The sequence below is a fragment of the Tenrec ecaudatus genome, chromosome 10 (genome assembly GCF_050624435.1).
Source record: "Tenrec ecaudatus isolate mTenEca1 chromosome 10, mTenEca1.hap1, whole genome shotgun sequence".
Classification (NCBI taxonomy): Eukaryota; Metazoa; Chordata; class Mammalia; order Afrosoricida; family Tenrecidae; genus Tenrec; species Tenrec ecaudatus.
The window spans coordinates 112,343,991-112,363,967 of record NC_134539.1 but is presented as its reverse complement, the minus strand read 5'-3'; the positions used below and the strand labels follow the sequence as shown (position 1 = coordinate 112,363,967).

Genomic DNA, 19,977 nt, shown 5'->3' with positions numbered 1-19,977 from the left:
ACAGATTCTCAACAAACCTACCCCACTTGGGCTAGGGCATGAACTTCACACTAGCCAACCTGCTTTCATCTCTAGTCCCAGTGAACCAGGTCCGTGGGTTTCAGTGGCCATAATCAACCCTTCTATTGCTGCATAACTTCCACCAAACATGGATCCAAATGGTCACCTAGCAAGCATTCCAGGCTGCCTGCAGACTCCCTTTAACATTCAGTCCTAGAGAGGAGAATTCCTTCATGGCTCCAGATTTCCCAGCTTCAGGCAAAGGCCTCCTTTTTCTCCTCAGCGTTTCAACAGCACCCCACCCACACCCCCGTTGCAAGTCTCTTCTAATGCAAATGCCCTGAGCACTGAACACTAGATGAGGCTTATCTTTTCAGAACATTGTATGCAGGTGAGACCTACACCCTGAAGATCAAATTTAATATTGAAGGCAAGTAGGCTTACAAACTATTTTTTTACCTCCCAATAACCATTTCTGTCACATTATATTAAGAACAAAAGGCAGAAGAAATCATCTCAGTACAACCAGAACCTAAACACATTCTTAAAAGCCAAATCCTTATCTGAATTGATACGTGAGTTAGTTTATTGTGCAAACCTGGCCGATAAACATATGTGGGATTAATTGAAGGGTGGAGGGATAAATGGCTCAGTGAGCCTCGCCTTTCTAGTTCTCAGGTCTCTTGCTTTGTGATGGTCAGACCAGGGTGCAGCTGCCTTAGCAGTTCCCTGCTTCAGCTGGCAAGGCTCATTTCCTGAAAGACATCCCCAAGGAGAAGCCACATGGACCTACCCTGATGCAGCCCTGGGTGCTGGAGCAGCCGTGTGGAGACCCCTGCCAGTGCTGAGATGCTTACACGTTCACTGACATGGCTTTCCTCCTGCAGTTGGTGTCATTGCATCTGCTTTGTGAGATGGAGGAGGACTTTGTGGATTGGTGTTGGACATATGGGCTAATGTTGGACTTGTGGGCTTGGGCAGCACTGGGTTGGGATGCTTTCTTGATATTCACTTAACCTTTATATAAAACTGTCTCTTATACATGAGTTTCTGTGGATTTGTTTCTCTAAAGTTCCCAGACTAGCACAATACGAAGCATGGTCTTTGGCCTCTGACTGCATCAAGCCAGGGTGGGCCTTCTGTCAGCCATCTGACGAATGGTCTCAGAGAACTTCATGGGGTAATTTTATGCTGGGAGCTCACGTTTTACATTTATCACATTCATTTTTGCCATTTTAGACAGGATTAACTAAAGACAACTTCAAGGAAACAAACCTTTTATTTCCCATGTCCTTTCCAGAAAACAATCAAGGCACCACTGTGGCATATCTGACCTCCAACTAGCCAAAGAAAAACTACCATGAGGCAGGGATCAAAAAAGCATCCACTCTTCAGCTTAATGATTTGTTTCTCTAGTACCCGACTCCCAAGTACCATAATGTGTTAAACCAGGTTGACTCGAGAAAGAAATCCGGGGATAATCATGTATGGATAAGAGTTTTATATAAAAAAGTAGTTGCATATTAAGAAAACAGCCCAATCCAGATCAAGTCCATAGGTCTGATATTAGCCCATATGTCTGATACTAGTCCATAAATCCTCTTCAGACTCATGTAACCACTCACAATGATGCTGAACACTGGAAGATCACAGGTTGGTGGGTGAAAAGTCTTGTGGGTCCAGTGGCAGTGGAACCATTTCATGTGACCCCTCTAGCTCCTGAGTGGGTCTCCTCAACAGGAAGGTGAAGCAGAGAGTGTATGTGACCCAACTCTAGAGAAAAAGAGGACCTTTTCAGAATCCTCATGATGAGGCCATGCCCACAAGGAGGCATCATCAGGCTGTGACCTGATGGACAAGCTAAACTCCACTCCTTCATTCTTTTATCAGGTTGGGGTGAAACTGTGTAACTACCGTGTGTGTGTGTGTGTGTGTGTGTGTGTGTGTGTGTGTTTATGGTGGTTACACACATATATGTGTAATTAAAAAATATTTTTAATTGTAATTTCAAAGAGTATACCTAAGGTGACCTAGTAAATAGAAGAACTATCAGTGAGAAAAACAGAATTGTAAGTCCTAAAATGTTGATGCTGAGCTATTTGAAACTAATTTTTTATATAGTGCTTAATGTATCTATGTCAACAGCTGTGGTGGATCCAAGAGTAGAGCCCAAGTCTCCTAACTCAGCATCTCCAATATACCGCCCTATTTCATTGTTAACCATTTTATTGGCATATAATTTATATATACAATTCAGTAGTTCAGTCATATCATAAAGACTTGTACAATTCTGAATTGGGCTTTCAAAAGATTTGGTTCTGTTTGGGGCTCTTCCGGCTTCAGTGGAAGGAGGTTTCAGGCCAGTTCCCAGGTTAAGAGCATCCTATAGTAATGAACCAGCCCCTAGAAAGTGTATTATAAAAAAACAAGGCACATACATGACTTGCAATAATAAATAGCTACTTTGCGATCTGCGTTGTAACATTTATTGTCTTAAAGGTATTTTAGGGTCCCTAAGTACAACTTTCTTTTTTCTCCTTTTTTTTTTAATGCACAGAAAGGCTCACAACATACTAAGGAAAACATTTAAGTAACTGATGTGAGATATAAACTGTATCTAACTGAAACTGTATCTAACTGTTCTAACTACAGTTAGACCTCAAAAGAGATCTAAGAACAAATCTTTCACAATCTGGGAACTACCTATTACATAAAACGTGTGCTTCTGGCTCTTAACTCATATCAACAACCCAAAACAAATGCTGTCATTGGCTAAACATATCAGAGTTAATGTCTGCCTCACCTGATGAAGAGAAGTTTGAACATGAGTGAAAATTACCTGTAGTGAGGAGGAATGGGAACAGGAGAAACAGGGAGGAAGTGGGGTACGTGATGGTGCATCGAAGGGGATTGCCATCCATGAGGTGAAATAGAATGTGGACATATTACTGAATGGAAAATGGATGATCTGCCCTACAATCGCAAGTTTAAAACAAAATTCTACACACAGAGAAGTAACCACGCAAACACAGTCGTCAGCTAGTTCCACAGTGGCCACGGTTCTTAGCTGGAACTGTCTCTGGCTCAGTGATACCTATGTCAGAACCAGGGCCTTTCTGTTCAATTGTTGCCATGTTTACAGAGACAGAGCTGCTGAGGTGTTATGATTGTGCAAGTTGTACAAAGAATGACTGTAGGGGGTGCAATTGCTAGACTAAGACTAAGGATTCCTGGTGGCTCTATGTGGGGTAGGCATTGGCTATTAACTGCTAGATCAGTAGTTCAAACCCACCAACTGCTCTGAGGGACTAAAGTGAAGCTGTCCGCTCCCACAAAGATTTATCATCTAGGAGGCCCTATATAGTGTTTTTATGAGTTGGAATCTATCGATGGCAGGGGGTTTATGGATAAGCTATAACGGGTATGGCTCCCCTTAAGCAGCCCCAAAGACAAAAAATATGCCCCCTTTTGTTAATAGCTTTTACATATGGAATCTAAAATGAGCATTATTTATTCTCATCTCAGACTGATGGGCCAGGAAATGGCAAAGCGTAGTATAAAGAACACTGGGGTCATGGGCTTTGCCCCCTTTTGTGATCTTAATTGCCACGTACTCTCTGACCTTCATTATGAGAAGTCGGGACCATTTTTGCCGGAAACAAATCACCAAAACGAACCCTATGAGCCACAATACAGTACGGACTGTGCTCAGGTGGAGACTGGGGGCCATTTGTCCTCAACTGAGCAATGCAGGCCCAGCCTGTAAGGCTCAACGATGTTGCCCTTTCTCATCCTTGCAGGAGAACTGGTAACCAGTATGTCTTGACTGGTAAGATTTCAATGGGGAATCAAGATTCTGGTTTGAACGCAGATGCTACTTCATCATAGAAATCTTTGAGTTCTGGTTGAGAATTAGAGTCTTGGAAAATGGGATCCACATGGTCACCATCTAGCTCGTTATAGCTTAACAGACTTTATAATGTAAGGTCCATATGAGATCTGTCTATTCATAGGAACAAACTCAAAAATAGTAATGTTTTTTAAAATAAACAAACTTGATAGGGCACATAGGGAGCAGAGACTAAGACGTACTCCGTTTCCCAACTACTGCAATGTGCAGCCCAACACAGTAAATGTAACTGCATCACTGGAAAATATCTCCATGTAGGTGCCATTGATGATCAGGGAATTGTGAACTCACTGGGAAATGATTAGCCCAGAGCAGGAGGTCTGGTTGTTGATTAAACACAGCTGCTACTCAGTTGAGGGGACACAAGGCTGGATCGACAGACGTGAGGCAAAGACCAAGCAATAGAGAATGTGCTGGGTGTCTCTGTCACACTCAGCAGATAGGTAAACAAAGTCCGTACACAGAGGTCTTGAGAAGACAAACATCACAAATTTGTTTCTGGAGATTTAAAAATAACATACCAATGTCACCAGACTGCAGTGGATTTGCCCCCTCAGAGGCGGGGTGGAGAGAATGTTTTGTTCCAGCACACTAATGATAAACAGGAAGGCAAGGTACTGCCTTATTACACGGGAAGGTCAGAGACTGACAGGTTAATTTGTGATGGTTTTGTCTCCTTTATTTTAATGAAGTCCCATTTTACCTAATTTTTTGAGCACTTCCCAGACACCGCCGACTAAAGCATCATTTATTGGATATCTTAAAAAAAAAACGTGTCACTTTAGCAGGGTTATTGTCACTACAATCCTGTGTCCTTTCTCCTGGTCCTGAAGCTCATCAACCAACTAGCCAATCTTTGCAGCACATTGAGCTCATTAGCCCTGTTTCAGTACCCAGACCCCCATGAGGAGAACTTGCATCTGATCTAGACCACCGTCACTTATGTCCATATCCATCTAGTTATTTATATCCTCGGATCTCCTCCCTGACAGACAAAGCGAGTCTTGCTGCTTCCCGAAGCCGTCATTCTGTCCTTAATCACACATACTCCCTCCTAGATACCTTATTCACCCCTTCCTAAATGCAATCTTCTCTCTTCAGACTGTGATAACTCGTGAAAACAATTTCTTGGTCTTAATGCTCTTTATTGTCATTGCTGAGTCCCATCGACGTGCTCAAGTGTTTCTGCATGTTTAAGAAGGAAGGGGGGATTCAGGCTTGCATCCTTGTTACATCCTTGTTGGCCGACAAAGGAGCTGTGGTCTGAACGAGAGGGGCCTCTGATTCCGGGGTCGTTTTGAAGTAACTTACAGATATGACAAGATAATATTTATGTCAGTACCTCACTTCTAAGAGCATTTAAGGTTTAAGTCTTGGAAAGGATATTTTCACTCAAAATAGATGATGTCTCCTTTTAAAAAAAAACTTTTGTATTGTGAAAATATTCTCCATGACAATACTTCTGCTCATTCTTCTAGGGTGGCAAGGAGTGTTCGATAAGAATATCATTGAAACAGAAAATCATATCATTGTGAATGAGGGGGAGGGCAGAGTGGAGACCCAAAGTCCATCTGAAGACAATTGGACATCCGTTACAGAAGGGTCACAAGGAAGAGACGAGCCAGTCAGGGTGCAGTATAGCACTGATGAAACATACAACTTTCCTCTAGTTCTTTAATGCTTCCTCCCCGACTATCATGACCCCAGTTCTACTTTACAAAATCCAACTAGACCAGAGCACGTACAGTGGTACGGATCAGAGCTCCCACCTCAGGGAATCCAGGATGATAAACCCCTCAGGACCGATAATTAAAATTGGTAGCGATACTGGGAGGGGAAGGGGAAGGGGGGGGAAGGGGGAACATATCACAATGATCTACATATAATCCTCCCCCAGGGGTATGGACAACAGAAAAGTGGGTGAAGAGAGATAGCAGTCAGTGTAAAACATGAAAAAAAAAAAAAAAGATAAATTATCAAGGGTTCATGAGGGAGGTGGGGCGAGGAGCTAGGGGAAAAAATGAGCTGATACCAAGGGCTCAAGTAGAAAGCAAATGTTTTGAGAATGATGAGGGCAAAAAATGTATAAATGTGCTTGACACACAATGGATGGATATATGGATTGTGATGAGAGTTGTACGAACCCCCAATAAAATTATTAAAAATAATAATAATTTATAAATTATCAAGGGTTCATGGAGGGACGGAGGTGGGGAAATGTGCTGATACCAAGGGGTCAAGTAGAAAAATGTTTTGAGAATGATGATGGCAACATATGTATAAATGTGCTTGACAGAATGGATGTATGTATGGATTTTGATAAGAGCTGTACAAGCCCCCAATAAAATGATTTTTTTTAAAAAAGAAGTTAATTGAGAAAGCATCCAACCTACCCTGATCCTATCCCTTCTGACATTGTTTTGTTCCTCAAACTCAAAAGAACATTGAAGAGAATGTGATTCGAGCCCCAGGAGGATGGCACACTGCATCTGGACATGATCTACATCAAAGGAAGCAATGGAAACACTGCCTTCAGAGACGTTAGTCCTAGATGAAGGAAGGATATGTTGAGAAATAAGTTTCACTTTCATGAATCCGTTAAAACCACAGAAGAGGCCATCTAGCTCAGAAGCAGAAAAGCCCACATGGAAGAAGCACACCGGCCAGTGCGATCACAAGGTGCCAAGGGACCAGGTATAAGGCATCATGCAAAAAAAAAAAAAGAAGATATATGTGTGTGTGTATGTATGTGTATATGTATACCATATTAAATATATATACCATATTAAATGAAGGGGGAAGTGCAGAGTGGAGACGCAAGGCCCAAGTGTCGGCCAATGGAGATCCCCTCATAGAGGCGTTTAGGAGAGGAGATGGGTTAATTAGGGTGCGAGGTAGTACCGATGAAGAACACAGCTTTCCCCCAGATCCTGGATGCTTCCTCCCCCCAACTACCATGATCCGAATTCTACCTTGCAGGCCTGGATAGGGCAGAGGCTGTACACTGGTACATATGAGGGCTGGAGTCACAGGGAATCCAGGGTGGATGATACCTTCAGGACCAAGGGTGTGAGGGGCGATGCTGGGAGAGTGGAGGGTGAGTGGGTTGGAAAGGGGGGACTGATTACAAGGATCCACATGTGACCTCCTCCCTGGGAGAGGGACAGCAGAGAAGGGGGGAGGGGAGACTCCGGATAGGGCAATATATGACAAAATAACGAGGTATAAATTACCAAGGGCACATGAGGGAGGGGGGAGAGGGGAGGGAGGGGAAAAAAAAAAGAGGACCTGATGCAAAGGGCTTAAGTGGAGAGCAAATGCTTTGAGAATGATTGGGGCAGGGAATGTATGGATGTGCTTTATACAATTGATATATGTATATGTATGGATTGTGATAAGAGTTGTATGAGTCCCTAATAAAATGTAAAAAAAGAAAAGAGAAGAAAAAAAATGATTAGGGCAAAGAATGTACAGATGTGCTTTATACAATTGATGTATGTATATGTATGGACTGTGATAAGAGTTGTATGAGCCCCTAATAAATTGTTTAAAATAAATAAATAAATACTAAAAAAAAAAAAACAACCACAGAAGAGATGATTTATTATGCACATGTTACATTCAGCCACAACTGAGAACAGGATGGGTCCAGAATGTCAGAGGTCCAGGGCAAAGAATCAAAATGGTCTGATTTGGGATGAGCAGTTGGGCCCCTCTTGGGTGTTCATGGTGATCAAGTGGCAAAGGATTTAGAGAACTATCGAGATGGATGTTCTCGGCAATGGCATGTAGTTAGCATCCCAGCCTCCGGCCTTCTGTGTTCCAGCTGCTGGGGTTTCTGGGGGTGCACACGCTGGAGTATGGGTCTCTGTCCTCCTTTACCCTTCAGTCTGCAGCCACTTCTTTCTCCACATGACTCTCGTGGGTCAGAGGTTTCTAACAAGATGGTGCTAAGGCTGGGAGAGCTTTATATTTTTGTTTATTGAAGATGTCCACGGTTTTTCTCAGGAGAGATCAGCCCCCGGAAGAGGACATCGTGCTTAATAAAGTAGAAGGGCATCACAAAAGAGGAAGACCCTCCATGAGATGGGTTGGCACAGTGGCTGCAACAATGGGCTCAAATGGAACACTCGTGCGGCTGACCCAGGACCAGGTGCTGTTTCCGTCGGCTGTGCATTGCCATGTGTCGCTAGGATTCAGAACCGAATTGGTGGCATCTAACAACAATAAAGTACTTGGCAGCACTGCTTTTGACTGTCCCTTCCTGATAAGTTTTCTGTGCTTTTGCTTTTTTAAGGTGAGACGTGGGCAGTGGGGGAGTGAGGGTGGGGTGGGAGGAAAACGAACCACTAATTGTGAAAGGGGACTTTGAGTAAGGAAGACCAAAGGAGATTTGCTGCGTGTGAATTACGGTGCTGGCAAAGACTCTGGACTGTCAGAAGGACACATACATCTGTCTTAGAAGTACAACCACAATGCTCTTCAGAAGCAAGGCTGGCGAGACTCCATCTCCCGTACTTTGGACATGTTATCAGGAGAGATCAGTCCCCGGAAAAGGACATCATGCTTGGTAAAGTGAAAAAGGGGCAACCCATCAGCAAGATAAATTAACATAGCGGCTGCAACCACGGGCTCAAGCAGAGTAACAATTCTGAGGATGGCGCAGGACTGGGCAGTGTTGCATTCTGCTATAGATGCTGTCCCTGTGAGTTAGAACTGGCATCTAACAAGTCTCCTGAAAGAACCAGGACCCTAAGGCGTCTGGCCTAGAGAACTATCCGAGACTTTCGCTTCTAGGAAGCTGCCCTTTAGGCCCTACAGGTTTTCTACCCACGGGGCTGCTTCTCATTTGACAGTCATTTCCCAAGCATCCGAGGACATTTGGGCCCGTGGGATCCTCAGGAACAAAAGTCCTCGTTGGCCTAGATGTTCGGGGCGGGCGGATGTCAGGAATTCTCCCACACAAAGTGTTAGCGCAGGCCCATTCGCCATCAGTAGCTTCATTTTCATTTCGGTTCCTGTTTCTCTCTCCTGCTCAGAAATGGTGAAGGGGTGCTCCATGAAGAATGTGGAAGAGGCAGATCAGGAAGTGGGGAGGGAGGGGGGAGCGAGGTCATCTCATCACGACAGGATACTGGGCCTTAGACAACCCGATGGTACTGCAGTTTAGATCCTTGGAGGAATTTAGGGTTTCTTCCTATTTGAGCTAGGCCAGGGGTCGGCAAACTGCAGCTCTTTCTGTACATGTAGCTCCGACGTAAAATTGAAAATGAAAATAGAACAGCCATAGTTTCATTTATAACATTTTTAAAGGACATTATTCAGGTCACGGTGATTTCAGTTGTAAAAATATCATTTTTAACTTGTGAGGGACAGGATCGGCTCTTCTCAAAAGTTTGCCGACCCCTGATCCAGAACAAGGCTGAGATAGCGTCTCCAGACCTGAAATCCTGGACCCCCAGGAGGACCTCAGACCAACTCTCTCCTCTTTGTGAGGCCAGGGTGGGGCTTCCTATCAGGGGTCTTTTTCTGTGGCAAATGAACCAGATGGCCTATTGTGTTGTTAATGGCCTAATCTAAACCAGACAGTGTGGATCAGTCTGTACACTCCGCCTTATTTCATTCTCGGGTTCAGCATTCTGCCCCATAAAACCAAACACCCACTTAGCCGCTGAGTGGCCAGACAGACCCAGGAAGAAGGTTTTCTGCATTTCACGGATGGCCTTTTGAATAATTGAGCAGAAAAAGCACAGCCGTGTGAAATATTCATAAATCACTGAGTTAGTGCTAGTCAGCCTCTGGTGGCGTTTGTTTTCTCCCTCTGGTCCCAGATGTCGCTCCTGACCCTGGGAAGGCGGACGCTCCTGGCACTAACCAGAAAACACCCAAGTGAGGAGGTTTGTGCTTTTCCAGCTCGGGAGAAAAACCGCTCTGGCTAGAGCGGGACGACATGGAGCCAGAGGGACCATCTTCAATGGTTGGGAATCTGACTGCTTGAGACATGACCTCGCAGGGCCCTTAGACCTTTGCTGTGTGTGTGGGTGTGTGAGTGGGGGGGCTTCGAGTTCCTAGAATCACCCTTGGGTTCTCTCCAGAAAGGCTCCAGGTCCCCACGGAGGCTTGCAGCTGGACCCTGAGAGACTGCATCTTGATGTTCTAGAGCGAGGCGTTCAGGGTCCACTCCGACAGCCTCCACCAGCCTGGCCCCCCCCCACAGCACCCTCTGCCTGGCGGCCTCAAACCACAACTCTGCATGCACAAGACAGCAGCAGCCCAGCAGCTCCGAGAGCCGCCGGCATCTATCCCCAGAGCAGCGCCACAACCGCAGAGTGAGAGGAGGGAAGTGGGACGGAGACACAAACATCCTGTCCTTGCTCCGCGGCCACAGGGCTGGTTATGTTATGTGGGACAGAGCTGCCCCCGGCGACATGCGTCCCCTGCCCTCTGAGGACACTGCTGCTGGTCAGACGGCTTCTCCTGCGTCCTTGTGTGGCCAACGGTGCCCGTCCTGGGCCTCGGAGGAGGAGGGTGTTGACCAGGGCCTGGCGTGGGCAGGAATTCCACTCGGGGAAACGGAGCTGCATCTGGCTGCAGGTGCCCCCTCTCGCCCATCTTCCCGGGACTGGTCCTCCGGCGGGGCGGGGCTCACCTGGTATAGGATCGCTTCCAGCTGAAGGGCTCCAGACTGGAGGCAGCCGAGGCTTCCCGCTTCTGCAGGCTGCCCCAGCGACGCCGGCCGCCCAGGAAGGACGCCCGGCGCCTGCTCAGGCCCTTCATCCTCTCTTCCATTCGGAAGAACTCCGTCAGGTCCCGGAAGTACTCCAGGACGACCTCGTGGCTCCAGGCGGGCAAGGGCTCCGGGCGCAGGAAGCCGCAGTGGCCGCCGCGGCGACTGAGCAGGAGGAAGAAGTAGGGGTTGCTGCGGAAGAGCTCGGTGGGCAGCGTGCGCTCTGGGGGGCCGCACACGGGGTCGTCGGCGCTGCAAATGCACAGCACGGGCACGGCGGCCTCGTCCACATCCCGGAGGGGGTCGTTGTGGTCCCAGTACGTGTCCCAGCTGATGGGGAAACTCTTGGTGTGGCAGAAGAGGGTCTCCTCAAACTCCCGCAGGGAGCGGCTCCGGAACAGTTTGCCCATGTCCACGGTGTCCTCCAGGGCGGTGGCATACCTGCCGCAAGGTGGTCATTGCGGAAGGGGCGGGGGCGGGGAGAGAAGAGAAGGAAGGATCAGGAAACAAAAGGAGGACCGGTGCCGCAGCCCCCCGGCCAGATTACGGCTGCAGACGCTTGGACAACCTAGTTCTTTAAAAAAAAAAAATCAATTTCTTAACCACCATTCCAAACCAGGAGATTCCACACAAAATGCAGATGTCAGAATCCTCTAGGAACAGGGGAAGATCTGGCAGCCTGGACCGATATTCCTTCCTCCTTCCCTCCCAGGTCGAGGTTCCCATCAGGCCTGTCACTGGAGATGTGACCTGTCCCACCCTAGGAGGACTTGTGCAGCTGCCGAAGACAAGTGCGAAGGGAATTCTCGTTCTAAGGAACTCACTGGCTCCAGCTATGCAAACCCATTCCCAACCATAAGACTTTAGTTGCAGTACTTTTGTGGCTGATAATGTTCTTTTCTTTCTTTTTTTTAAAGCTAATATGTTGTCTCAATGATTACTAATGAGTTTGACCTTGATTGGTGAGACTCAGATTCTCGGAATGTGTGGGTAGGAGAGGAATCAGAAAAAAAAAAAAAAGAAAACTCACTGTCAGTCGATTCCGACACTACAGGACAGCCTAGAACTGGCCCTGTGGGTTTCCAGTACTGTAAATCCTTATGGGACTAAACACCTCATTTTTCTCAGCAGACCTGCAGGTGGTTTTGAACTGCTGACCCTGCGGGTAGCAGCCCAAGGTGTAACCTACTATGCCACCAGGACCCCCTAGAGGAATGAGAGGGAGTTACAGGGCAGGTTCACCTGGGGGCCTGAGAGAAGAGGGGCATCTCTGCTGACCAGGATGCCAAGTTGGGCAGCCTGGTCCTTAAAGGTGAATCAGCCTGACCCCAGTCAGCTGTGTATGTACACAGCCACTCAAATAGGCTTGCTGGGCAGTTCTCAATTCCAAGCGTTCACGAGCAGAGCCAGGTTTCCGCTCAGCTTCCCTAAGCTCAGGCTGGTTTTGGGGTGGAAACTATGGCAATTAAGCCGCCCCAGAGAGCACCTTGCCCCTGGATTGCGCCAGCACAGAGTTGCTATGGCAGCGCTTCTGGGCTAGCTGTTGTGCTCTGGCTTTGACCTTCTCAGAATAGGAAACAAAGTGGGGAGAGGGAAGAGAACCAAGTCACAATGATTGCCATTTATCGTGCACCTCCCTGGGCCCAGCCTTTCCCTTTTGTTAGCTGGTGGGATGCTCAGCCACCTCGGAGGTGGTGAAGAGGAACCGCTCATACCTGGAGCAGGAATTGAGGCTCAGGGGATTAGCCAACCTGCTGGGAATTCAGATTTTGAATCCGGGTAGGTGTACCCCATAGCCCAGATATCTCTGCTCTACCACTCAGCTGTGCTACCTTCTAAGGCCTCCTCTGGCCACCTCCAAGGAAAGCTACAGTGCCCACAGGGCCCTGGCTGTCTGCTGTAGGACTGCCAGGCAGTAGGCCCTCTCTGCGGCCAAGTCTCACCCGGCACTCTAGTCATTTGCTTTGACATCATACTTTTAAAAAATCATTTTTGCACTAACGATATTGACTACATACATGCCTACAAACATGTAAAATGCCGCCCAGGGCTAAAGAACGATACATCAAATGCTTGGATGAACAATCTGGAGGAGAAAACAACAGGACCTACGGTTGGGGGGGAGCATGGAAGAGGGGGTAGTGGGGGGAAAAGAAGTGGTGTTAATACATCAAATGTCAACATCCTCTGATTCCTGTCACTTCCAGCCTCCGAGAAAACACCGTGGACAGATAATCGGTGGCAATTGCTAACAGCCCTCTGTGCTACCAGCCAAGTGGTAAATGTCACGCTGAGCTGCTTGGGCTGCTGTGGCTGGGGCTGCTGGCTCCCGGTTGCTAGGACACCTTGGGGCTGGGGAGAGGCGAGGGGCCCCTGGGCGGGGGTGAACCTGCCTGTTCCCATCTATAGTTTTTTAACCCTTTTCCTGGATTCTGCCTAGGCCACAGAGGTTGTGGGTCTTCACAAGCAGGGTAAGAGAGAACCTGGCCCAAATTGGCCCAAACCTGTTGGAGTCAACACCAGGCCCAGCTGTTCTCCCTCTAGTCCGTCTGCCCGCGCCCCCCCCACCCTCCCCATATGACCCACCTGCTGAGGGCGATCTTCTGGTGGAGCAAAAAGCCTCGTTCGTAGGCCCAGGGCAGGCCAGCCTCGAACCACTCCCGGCAGCGGAGCACGGGCGAGATGCAGGCGGCGCCGGTCACGTAGCTGGAGGAGCCGCACTCGCCCAGGTAGGAGAGCAGCAGCGCCGAGCCCGAGCCCTCGCTCACCGCGAACAGCGGGGCCGAGGGGTGTCTGAAGCGGATGTAAGTGACCGCCTCCTTGAGGTCCGACGGGTCTCCAATAGGCTGTAGCCGGGGGCTGGCGAGCGGGCAGCCGTGGTGGCCGCGCCGGTGGAAGATGACCGGGTAGTAGCCGCGCTCCAGGGCCAGCAGGCAGAGGCCAAGCACGTTGCGGGTGAGGCGGCCCCACGCATTGGGGATCACCAGCAGCACCGCCGGGAGGGCCCCGGAGCTGGTGACTCGCCGCCCTCGGGGACACGGTCCCACGACCCAGTCAAGGGCCACCAGTCCGTCGTCCGTCAACTGCAGGTGCTCCCGGGCCAGTTCTGGGCCGGCGCCCACCGGCAAGACGAAGTGGCAGAGGGTCTGCAGGTGGGGCCCGGAGAGCCAGGAGCGCGGGCCGGTCCCCAGCGCAGCCGAGCGTCGCAAAGCGCGCAGCAGGCACTGCGCCAGCGCCGACGGCTTGCAGATCAGCCTGCACCCTCCGGGTAGCGGCTCCCGCCGGGCGCGGAACGGGTCCGCCGGGTCTCCGTCCGCACCCCGCTCCCCGCAGTCGTCTGGGCCCCGGGCTGCACGCTGCGTCTCCGCTCCGACGGCGCGCGTCTGGCGGCGCCCTCGTCGCCGAGCCAGCAGTCCTAGCAGGGCCAGCGCGGCCAGCAGCAGGGCCAGGGCGGCTCCCCACGGGGACATGGCGGGGCAGGCGAGCCCCTGGCGGCTGGCGGCCAGCCGTTCCCTCCGAGAGCGCCCCTCTCTGCCCGCGGCTCCGCCCGGCGATCGGCTACCCAGGGCCCTCCCGCGCCGAGCGGGGGCGGGGGGCAGGGGGACTGCCCAGGGGGACGCGCTCCGGATTGGCCCTTGTCCCGCCGAGGCAGCCAGTTCGGGCCCGGCTCCCCTTTCCCGCCCCCCCCCCCCGGCCCTTTGTACAGCGATTGCGACAAGCAGGAGCAGAGGGCGAAAGGAGCCAGGACCACGGCGAGGGGGCCAGGGCGCGGGGCGAGGACACAGCGGCGAGCCGCCGGAAGAGGGTGGGGAGAGCAGCGAGTCGAGAAGAAGGGTGACGGATGCAGAGAAGTGGGGAGACGCGCAGACAGAGGCTTGGCGGGTGGGGGGTTCCCATCAGAAGGCCCCCGGCCCTCCGAGGTCCGGAAACGCCGGGCACAGGTTCCCAGCCTCCCGCGCAGCGGCTGCAGCCTCGCGTCCTTCCCCAGGGACGGCCGTGCTCTCTGACCTCGGTGTTTGTCGCGGGCAACCGAACTGCGTAATCGCCTGGCGGGACCGGGGTCCGGCTCTGGGTCAGCCAGGACGACGGGCAGGCCACCGGCCCCGGGTTTGTGGCGGGATGTTGGGGCGCAGGGGGCTGCTAGTCCCTCAGTGCCGCGTCCCGCCGACCCCACTTGTGTGCGCGGCGAGGGGAGGGGGGGACTCTCCCAAGACCCTGTCTTCCCCCAAATGAAGTGCTCAACGGGGTCCCCGGGAAGGGCTTCCCCAGAAGCAACAGCCCCACGTCTCCCTCAGGTGCCCGGTCCCCGCGGCGACGGAGCCTTGGCGGGGGTCGACTGGTCAATACTTGGGAGGCGGGTAAGAAGCCCCTGGTAAGGCACGGCTGCGGGAGAGGGACGCTCTCACTGGATTTCGAAGTGTAGGACCGGGTATGAGGATTTTGCAATTCTCGCTCTTGACCCACGCTCCCGTCTTCCCTCCAAATTCAGAACCGGGCCAGGGAGAAAGGGTTCGGGAGAGGGTGGCAGAGCCCGCGCCCGCTGCAGACAGGTCGCGCCCGCCTTCTCGTTGGGGGCGAGGCCTAAGGCTGCTCCATCCCACGGTGCCCAAAGGCTTCCTGGGCGCCGCGAGTCCTGGGGGGCAGAAGATGAGGGCCAGGGAGGAGGTGGGGAGCAAAGCAGCCACCAGGGTTCCAGGCCTGCCAGCGGAGGCTGGGCCCTGGATCCTCTGAGGCCGCTCCGGGCTACGACCCTCTTGGCGGGGGCAGGAATGAGAGGGGCAGAAGACGGCGCCAGAGCCGGAGCGCTCTACTTCTCCGCAGCCTGGACTTGGGGACTCTGCCCTCTTCTAGCGGCCGGCCACACGCACGATTCTGACATGGGCTTGTCCGGGGCGCGTGCCCGTCTCCCTCTCCCGGGCCGCACTGTCTGCGGGAACCCCACTTCCCGCCCTTCCCCGCAGCTGCGCGGGGGGGATGCGCGGGGGGCGGGCCCCCGGGCGATGGAGGCGGGTCCTGGGGGCGCTCTCGCTCGGAGCGCGCCTGCCCCGCTCCTCGACAACTTTTCCGGCTTCAAGTCGAGGACGCGTGCGCGCACGGCCCGCTGTGGGCGGGCGTTGGGACGGGCAGAGGCGGGGCGAGGGATGGCCGCGCGCGCCCGGGGAGTCCCAGCGGGCGCGCGCGAGCCCGGATCTACGTGGGCGCGCGGGCGGCGCGGGGGCGCTGGGGTAGAGCCGCGTGGCGCGCTCCCTGGCAGGCGCTGCGGCTGACCGGACCCCGCCGGGGGCGGGCTGGATGGCGCCTCCTCCGCCTTGGCCTCGGCTATTTGTCCTGGTAGCGCTCTTGGGGCTCCTGGGTCCCAGTGAGGTAAGGGGACGGGCTCCTGAGAAGGCTTTGGCCCGGGATGGGATCTCAAAGCGCGCAATGGCAAAAGTTAGTCCTGGAAGGAGTGGCGCGCTGAGAGGAGACCAGGAGTCCCGCCCCGGCGAGCTGGGCCTGGGGAGGGAGCGGGCAGGGCCCTCTTCGAAACCAGCGCCCCAGCTCTGCGCTTTGGACCCACAGGTGGGTGCTGGGCCAGCGGAGGAGGCCGGAGCCCGTTGTCCCGGGGGCTCATGGCCTCTGCCCCCACAGGTAGGAGTCCTGGAGGACCCGGAGAAGGGACCGCTGAAAGGGTAACCCTTCCCTCCCCGCCCCCCAGAGCCTCGCCACACCCCTCCAATCATCACCCTCTGGGGACCTCTACCGGCCCTTCCTGCCCTAGTCGCCAACATCTCCATCCCAACTTGACGCGTGGGGCCTACTGCCCTCTCTCCACCCTCAGCTGCCCTAAGCTCTCTTCTTTCCCCGTGTACAGGTGTCACCGAGAGTGACGTATACACAAATGATCCCAGGGGCGGTAAGTCAAGCAGCAACCCTTCCTTGGGTGTCAGCCCCATGCATGCCTCCTCCAACTGTCTGTCCACCAGCACCATTGCCTTTAGAAGAGGCAATGTTCCTAGTTTCCCACCTGGCCCTGACCTCAGGGCTAAACAGTAATACACAGATGTCCTCTGTCGTGGTGTGGCAGGAATGCTGCGAAAAGCTGGCTGTGTGGGTGGTGGCTGCAAGTGGAGGTTAAGGTATTGTCATGGAGTCAGTTTGAACTGCCCCTGTGAATTTCCAAGACTGTACCTCATTATGGGAGTAGAAAACCTAGTGTTCTCCCTGGTGGTTTTGAACTGCTGAACTTGTGTGTGCTAAGCAGCCCAACCCGTAACCACTAGGAACGTAGGAAAACAAAGCCCCACAATTCTACAGCCCAGCTCGACCATGTACCTGTGGGAAGTCTCTTAACTCGGTTTTCTCTAAGAAGATACCATCTCTACCTGTAGACCTGTAATGAGTGGGGACAGTATTTGGAGAAGTATAAAGGTGTATGGTGGAAGGAGTATGCCTTGGGTTTGTGGTTAGTCGCTAGTCAGTGATTCCTACTCATGCTGATCGCCTGGGGCTTCAGGTTTCTAGACTTGGCTGGTTGCCTCGCTAGCCTCATTGCCGATGGTCAGCTGTCTTCCCTGACTGGCCAAGAGCAGTTGCCTCATTCCACCTGCCTGATCTTGTTCCTCAGATAGCCTTGCTATCAAGTCTTTCCACTATTTAGAAACCTCCTGGCTCATCACCTTCCCTATCATGGCCATGGGAGAAAGAAGGGAGAAAACTCTTCGCTCATGTAGAGTTAGTCTAGGAACCTCCCAGGGGCAGTTTTACCCTGGTAAAGAGGGTTGCTCTGAGTTGGCATTGACTAGAGGGTAGTTTGCTTGTGTTTTATTTTGATCATGCCATACTGCCCAGCCTGCCTTTCTAGGTCCTAGATAAACAAACCTCCACCACCTCTCCAAATCTTTGGTTCCTCTCCCTGTTTTGGTCGGCTCACCATACAGTGAGTGTCAGGTACATGCCCTACCTCTGTGCCTTTGATCCTGTTGATTGCCCTTCACACCTGGCCTGGCCTAGTCTGACCTCAAGTGTGTAGCTCCCTCCCCTCCTACCATCCAGCTCCATCCATCTTCAAAGCTTAGTGCCTGAGTCAGCACCCTTTTAAAACCTTCCCTTACCATGCCTGTTCTTACTCATCATCTCCTCCCAATTCTGATTCTGCTTACACCTTCACTCTTATAACTTGCTACTCCATTTGCACTAGTTTTTTGTTTGCTTGGACTTCCGACACATCCCTTGCAAGCAAAGGGCAGGAGTTCGTTTTCTTTGGGCATCACCTTCAACATCTAGCAAAGCTTGGAGCTAGGAGCCAGCTCAATAGAAGAATAGTTGATGGTGCATGATATGAACTCCCATCCTGGGATTGTGTATCTTCACCCTGTGGACCCTGTGTGTGGACGCTCTTGGAGGTTGAATATAGAGATCCGATCAATAAGTGGGAGACCTGCTGTCCACTTGGGGGGACACTTAAGAGTCTAATCTGGGCGCCTAAGAGGGCCATCATTGCAGGTACAAGTAAATAGAGCTGAAATCATGTGATCTGAGTCCAGTAGGGTCACCTAGGCACAGGGCCTGAGGAGTGAACTTTGAAGCAGTGGCACTCAATGGATGAGAAGGGTGGGGGAAATGCTAGGATGCAAGAGGGAGTACATTCCAGCACCCAGGATCTTTTGTTCTTTCCTGGGTCTTCCAGGGTGGAAGGGTCATCTGGGAATCCTTTGAAATGGACTCCTCCCTCAACCAGGAGAGAGCTCAGAATACCCAGCGAGGGATCTAGGACAGGTTTGATATCTTCTTGCCTTTCCTCCAGGCTGAGGATGTCAACTTCCTCTACCACCCCTGTGCCCACCCCTGGCTGAAGACCCAGCTTGCCCTCCTGGCCCGCGCCTGTGTGGCTCAGCCCTCCCTGGCCCCTGACTCAAGCCTTACACAGGATCGGGTGAGTGGTTGACAGGCTCCGGAGGAAGGCAGCACATAACTGAGGGAAGGAGAATTCGGGGCCTTCCTCGGGCTTGCTCCACCCCACCTGGCACTGCGCCAACAGGTGCCTCTTTCCGTAGCCCTTGGTGCTGACCGCGTGGGGGCAGACGCTGGAGATGGCTTGGGTAGAACCAGTCTGGGCCGCCCACTGGTTGAAGAGGAGGCGGAGGAGGCGGAAGCGGCATCAGGAGCGAGCAGGGTTCCCAGAGGCCGGCCTTTCCTGGCCTTCTCCCTCGATGCAGAGCCCTGGCAGAGGGCGGCTAGGCTGGGGAGGGTGTGTGCAGGTGAGGGGCGCTGGGCCCAGGCTTGGTGGGGGTGTGTAGAGGGGTGTCACTGGGTTTTGTGGAAGTGGGCAGGGAAGGAAGACCCGTCTGTCTCTTCACCCCACAGGCCCCAGCTTTGGCCTTTGCCCTGCGAAGCTGGCGGCCCCCAGGCACAGAGGTAGCAGCTAGGACGCACGCGCAACTCTCTCCAGGTGGTGCCAGAAGGCGGGGGCTTCGGGCTGCCCTTGGTCTCCAGCCCACCTCCATAGCCCCAAAGCCTTCCTCCGCTTCCGCACAGAACTGGGAGGCCCGGCGGCCCACACTGGGCACCCTGGATGAGGGGGTCAGTGCCTCGGCTGTGCCCATTGTTCCCATGCTACCTGGGGGGCTTGAAGGCAATGCCAGCTCCAGGGCTGAGTCTCAGAGACCCAAGGGGCAAGGTAGCCCTGGCGGCTGTGCCTGCCCCAGCAAGGCTTCCCCAGCCCCCAGGGCGGCAACGCCCCCGCGGGTGGCCAGGGTGCCCACCCCACGCACGGAGGAGGCCGCCTGGGCCGCCACCGCGCTCACCTTCCTGCTGGTGGTGCTCACTCTGGCCACGCTCTGCACGCGGCTACACCGCAACTTTCGGCGCGGGGAGAGCATCTACTGGGGGCCCGCCGAGGACAGCCAGGACACCGTGGCGGGTGAGCAGCCACGCCCCCTCCCCCCGCCCCCTCCTTGCCCTCCCTTAACTGTCCTCTTCGCCCACAGCCGTGCTGAAGCGAAGGCTGCTGCTGCCCCCACGCCGCTTTAAGCGCACCCGCCGGAAACCCCTCCTCCCGCCCACGCCGGACAGCGGCCCGGACGGGGACAGCTCCGAGTGAGTGGCAGCCGGCTGCGCCTCCGGAGGCCAGGCCGCGACCTCAGCCACGTGGACGGGGTGGGGGGCTGGAGTGCCCCCTGGCGGCGGCCCCGCCTCAGCGCTCTTCCTGGTCCAGGAATGGGCGTGGCCGGGGACAAGCTGGCGCTCAGCCGCTTCAGCCTCCCTGGCCAAAATTCCTCATATTTTTAATTAAATTATTTTCGTAGAGTCTGGAGTCGAGTTTGTGCATCAGCCACTGGTGGGCACCACGCCCCATCTTAAG

At 53.0% G+C, this 19,977-nt stretch overlaps 2 protein-coding genes across 4 annotated transcripts; one reads left to right on the top strand and one right to left on the bottom strand.

Moving 5' to 3' along the window:
• Positions 1–7,523: 7,523 nt before the first annotated feature.
• ABHD15 (abhydrolase domain containing 15) lies at positions 7,524–14,107 on the bottom strand. The gene is made up of 2 exons (XM_075559240.1): positions 13,224–14,107; positions 7,524–11,078 (listed from the first exon to the last, which is right to left on the bottom strand). The coding sequence occupies exons 1-2, from the start codon at positions 14,105–14,107 to the stop codon at positions 10,556–10,558; spliced, it is 1,407 nt and encodes a 468-aa protein (XP_075415355.1). The 3' UTR covers positions 7,524–10,555.
• A 1,700-nt stretch (positions 14,108–15,807) lies between these two features.
• Positions 15,808–19,922, top strand: TP53I13 (tumor protein p53 inducible protein 13). 3 transcript variants are annotated; one of them, XM_075561275.1, is made up of 8 exons: positions 15,808–16,001; positions 16,197–16,265; positions 16,489–16,530; positions 18,421–18,549; positions 18,671–18,874; positions 18,981–19,151; positions 19,191–19,536; positions 19,604–19,922. In XM_075561275.1, the coding sequence occupies exons 1-8, from the start codon at positions 15,930–15,932 to the stop codon at positions 19,714–19,716; spliced, it is 1,146 nt and encodes a 381-aa protein (XP_075417390.1). In that variant the 5' UTR covers positions 15,808–15,929; the 3' UTR covers positions 19,717–19,922. The 3 variants fall into 3 exon arrangements, with proteins under 3 accessions (XP_075417390.1, XP_075417389.1, XP_075417391.1); XM_075561274.1 differs by having other exon boundaries at positions 15,809–16,001; positions 18,981–19,536; XM_075561276.1 differs by having other exon boundaries at positions 15,848–16,001; positions 16,197–16,306; positions 18,981–19,536.
• The last annotated feature ends 55 nt before the right edge of the window (positions 19,923–19,977 follow it).